Source organism: Pteropus vampyrus, unplaced genomic scaffold (assembly GCF_000151845.1).
Source record: "Pteropus vampyrus isolate Shadow unplaced genomic scaffold, Pvam_2.0 Scaffold24, whole genome shotgun sequence".
Classification (NCBI taxonomy): Eukaryota; Metazoa; Chordata; class Mammalia; order Chiroptera; family Pteropodidae; genus Pteropus; species Pteropus vampyrus.
In genome coordinates, this window is record NW_011888805.1 from 13,164 (window position 1) to 17,402 (window position 4,239).

The 4,239-nt window shown below is 50.8% G+C and overlaps 1 protein-coding gene across 1 annotated transcript; it reads right to left on the minus strand.

The window, feature by feature from the left end:
• Nucleotides 1-55: 55 nt before the first annotated feature.
• LOC105289500 (UL16-binding protein 3-like) lies at nt 56-2,940 on the minus strand. The gene is made up of 3 exons (XM_023528324.1): nt 2,739-2,940; nt 567-818; nt 56-341 (listed from the first exon to the last, which is right to left on the minus strand). The coding sequence occupies exons 1-3, from the start codon at nt 2,938-2,940 to the stop codon at nt 64-66; spliced, it is 732 nt and encodes a 243-aa protein (XP_023384092.1). The 3' UTR covers nt 56-63.
• Nucleotides 2,941-4,239: the final 1,299 nt, after the last annotated feature.

Consider the following 4,239-nt stretch of genomic DNA (forward strand, 5'->3'; position numbering starts at 1 on the left):
ACGCACTCACACACGTGTAAATTAACGTCGCCTCAAAAGAACCCCCACTTTGTCGCCATCCTCTCAGCTACCTCTTGTCTCTGCCGGGTTCTTCTGAACCAAGACGTTAAGCCACTTGCTGCAGTCTCCCTCGGAGATCGTTTTGAAGGCCTTGGTCACCTCCTGGTTGGGCTTCCACTTGTTCTTCATCCGTTCACCTCCAGAATGAACCACTGTGTACTCCGTGTTCTCAGCGTCAAAGATAAGCAACGTCTGTCCATTGAATCCAAACTCCCAGGATCCGCTGGGGCGTCCACGGGCTTCCCGCTGACACATCATCCTGACCTGCAGGGTGAGAGGAACTACCCCACACCCCGTTGGAAAGAGGTCTCTCTGTGATCTTGACGAACCCTCTGCCCCGCCCGGTGTCCCCCTCCTCTGCACTCTGCTAATCTGGCCTTGTTCTCCTGACTCTTCTGCTGGGCTAATTGGGAAGAACCAACATCACTTTCCTCTTCCACACGGATACAATAAATGCACCTGCGCCCACCATCCGCTCCCTCCTGCCCTTAGACTTTCTAACTTACCGCTGTCTGTGTTTTGCTCCGGTTTAATGTCAGGCAGTTCCTGTTTGAGCAAGTCCCCCACGTCCTTCAGCGTACCAGTCTGTTCTTCCCAGAAATCTGTGGCATTGACCTCCTCTCGCAGGTGATTCACAGATATAACGTTGTTGTCACAGTCATAGGAAAGAAAATCATTTCCATCCAGCTGACCCTGAACCTTACACCGTGGTTGTCTGTTAGAGCTGATACTGAAATCATAGTGAAGAGAGTGAGCATCTGTGAAGGAAAAACACAGGTGAGGGTTAGGATTAGGTGACAAGGATCCAAGGTACCCTCTGTCTCATCGGTGACAGCAAGAGAATCCTCCCCGATGGCTGAGCTGGCAGAGCAAGAGCTGACCCTGCCCGGCCCCTCCTTTCATCGGTGGAAGGCTAGTAGTGCTCCTCCCTTGCTTGAGGAGAACAAAGAGTCCTCTGCCTGTGAAGAAACCAGACATTCCCAGATATGTCCCCTCTGTCCACCAGGCCAATACACATCATCAGTCAGCTGATAACTAATGAAAGGTTGCCTCAGGTAGCTCTTAAGGACAGGCCTAGATACAAGAGATGTCAGAAATGAGCCATATGCATAAGGAGTTAAAGAGCATGTAGGGTGCTTCTGAGGAAGCTGGATAATGGTGCGGGGTGGGGGGGGGTGGATAAATCCCAAAGTTGGAGAAGGCACAACTGACAATTACAGTTCACAAGATTTAGCACAGACCTGGGAAATCGTGCTAACCTGCTACTCAGATGGATCTTGCAAGCTTGGAACAAAGCATTGGCCCCACTGCATAACATAAAGGAAAAGGCAGAATTTCTGAGGCAGGCAATAGAGGGAGGGATCAAATGGCTCAGAGAAGTGAATATCCTAGGGTAGATGTAATATGAAAAGGCAGAAAAGTCTCTAGTCAACCATGGTCCATGGGAAAGCGTGAAGATAAACTCTCGTTTCTCAAGCCTGTGAGGAAAGCATGAGAGAGAAGAGCACCAGAATTCTCAGAAAGCTCACTCGTGACTTTTGCTGAAGGTCAGGAGTGGGGGTCAGTGATCCCCAAATGGGCTTCCAGTAACAATATGGCTGGAAAATGTTGATATAATAGAGGCCGGGTGGAAGTTCTCTCTGTCAGGAGCAAAGTAGGTTTGGTGATCAAAACGAGTAGGAAGGTCAGACATCCAGCAGGGGCCTCGCCCACAAAGAGCCATGACTCCGGCTCACAGCCCACAGTGATCCTACAGGCAAAAGGGACGGGCAGCCGACCTGGATACTTACTGCGGGACTTACATCTTGGAAACAACAAAGACGAAACACAAGGATGGTTGATCTACAGGCTGAGAGCAGCCTCCCAACAAAAGACTGGATCTTTTGTCCAGTTTCCAGAACTGAGCCGCTTCCCAAACCCGGAACCCAGGACCAAAAGGAGAGGCCAGGTTTCAATGAGAAAGGACCTTACAATGTCACACAACAAGGGCAACGTCCTTCCGGCCTTCCCCAAAGATCCATGTGGCCATTGACATAGGTAAACGTACTCTGGGAAGCAGAAACTACCATCCATTTATATTGAACCGAATGTGTGAGTTGACATCGTCCCCAAGGTTCAGAAGTGACCTCATGAGACCCTGTTCTTAACATGGTGCCTGGGGCTTGGGCCAGGTAATAAACAGGTCCTGTCCCAGGTCCTGCTCACGAAGGTGGTATGGGTCCATAGATCCACACAGCGGTCAAGCCACATTCCCCGTATTTTTAACAACAGTAGAAAATCTTTGTAGTTATTGAATTCCTTGCGGGCCAAGGACTACCATAGTAAGGAAAATCAGGTACAATCTTATCCAACTGCCTTCCGCTTTCTCTAAATAGAATGTTAAAACAGTGCTTAATCCTGGAGAAAATGAGAGCAATGAGTACCAACCTTAAGACGAATAAGGAGGCAGGACGTGATCCTTGTCCTATAGTCATTGAATAACAGTCCGGTCTGAAGACTTTCTGTAAATGGCTAGCTCCTAAATATTTTCAGCTACGCAGATCATAAGTCTCTTTGCAACTACTCGACTCTGCTGTTGTAGCCGGAAAGAAGTTACAGGTGATACATGAGAGAATGAATGTGGCTGGACCTGCCACTAGGGCCCTATGACCCTGCAGAATCTATGAATCTAGAGGTACCTGTGATATGACAAAGTGCTATGGGGACTTCGTGGCAACCCAATTGGAGAATCACATCACCAACCACTCGAGTCAGAATCGAGACCATGACACTTGCAACAGAAACATCCACACCATTTAAAGAAGTTCCCGGTAAAGCACTGGGGCCTGTAGATTGAGGCCTCTGGTTATGGGCTATCCCAGTGCCCATCATCAGTGTCATTAGGTCAGGCAGGCCCAGCGGTACCCAAAAGAGAAGTTACTTTCTGTCACTGAAATGAGCAGTGTCACAAGGAACAAATAAGAAGCAGGTTTATGAAGAACATAAATTAAAATGTTGCATTGCCACAAAAATCGACTCATAATTACGGCTTCATGAGATGTCTCTCAGAGCCCCCTTGGACTAAGAAATCCAGCCTACAGAGAGAGGGGGGCAGTGGCGCACACCTGTGGAACCCAGATCCTTTCGCATTCATTTCACCCAGAAGCTGCAGGAAGAATACCGCACAGTTCTGGTTCCTGAACACACGTAACAGGCTCCCTGGGCGATGATTCCCCAGGGGAGGGGCACTCATATCTGGGACACCCTATATGGCCAAATGTGGGGCCAGGAAACCAGGACAGTGACCAGATCTGGTTCCCCATTCATTTGCACGTTGTCCTTGGCTGCTTTCACACTAGAAGCTGAAGGTGCGTGGTGCATCAGAGACAGGTACTAAGTGGCCTGTGAAGATCATAACACCCACTACATGCCCTTTGCTGCTGTGTCCTGAATGACCTCCTCCTCAGTAGGTGGAAAATGTTTGGACCGAAGAGTAGAGAAGAGTGACCTCCCTTCCCTGGGTTCTAGGGTCCTATTTGGAAACTGCTTCCTGTCCCTCTTACTGTGGACCGAAACTGCTGGGTGTCCTCAGCCAAGGGTCATAAAGTGCCACTAGGGGGAGGAAGTGACTAGGTTCTTGGATCCCCATAAAGCTATGCATTAAGGTGGCAGGAGCTGTGGTGGGATAAGTGACACCAGAGCTTCACTGGGAAGGAAATGGGTAGTTTGCGGGCAGAACTCGCTGAGAATTCAAGGGCGCAGGGTCAGTGGGGGGGAAAGTCCCGTGATGAAAGTAGGGACATAGGGTTGTTCTTGGGTCGCGATCCTGCAAAAGCCCCCTTGTCCTGACGCCCGGGGTCCCTGGGCTGCGGCTGCCGCCTCCCCAGAAGCGCCCGTGCACGGAAAGGGTGGGGGTGCTTCGGGAGAATGTGCTGCCGCTCCTCCTGCCCTCCCCTTTGCTCCTCCCCGCTTCCCAATTTGCCAAATACACTTTTTCTCCATCTCAGTCGGTCTCTCGCCTGACTTCTTGCCTGGAGGGCGACAACCAGTCCCGGAGGTCGCCGAAGTGGAAAGGAGCCCGCAGAAATTGAGGAGGGGGCGGCCGCGCCACCCGATGGAAAGATTCGCCAACCCGGTGGGAAATCAATCCCTGTCCCTCGACTTGACGCCCCCGCCCCTGTCTGCGTCCCCATCCCCTCC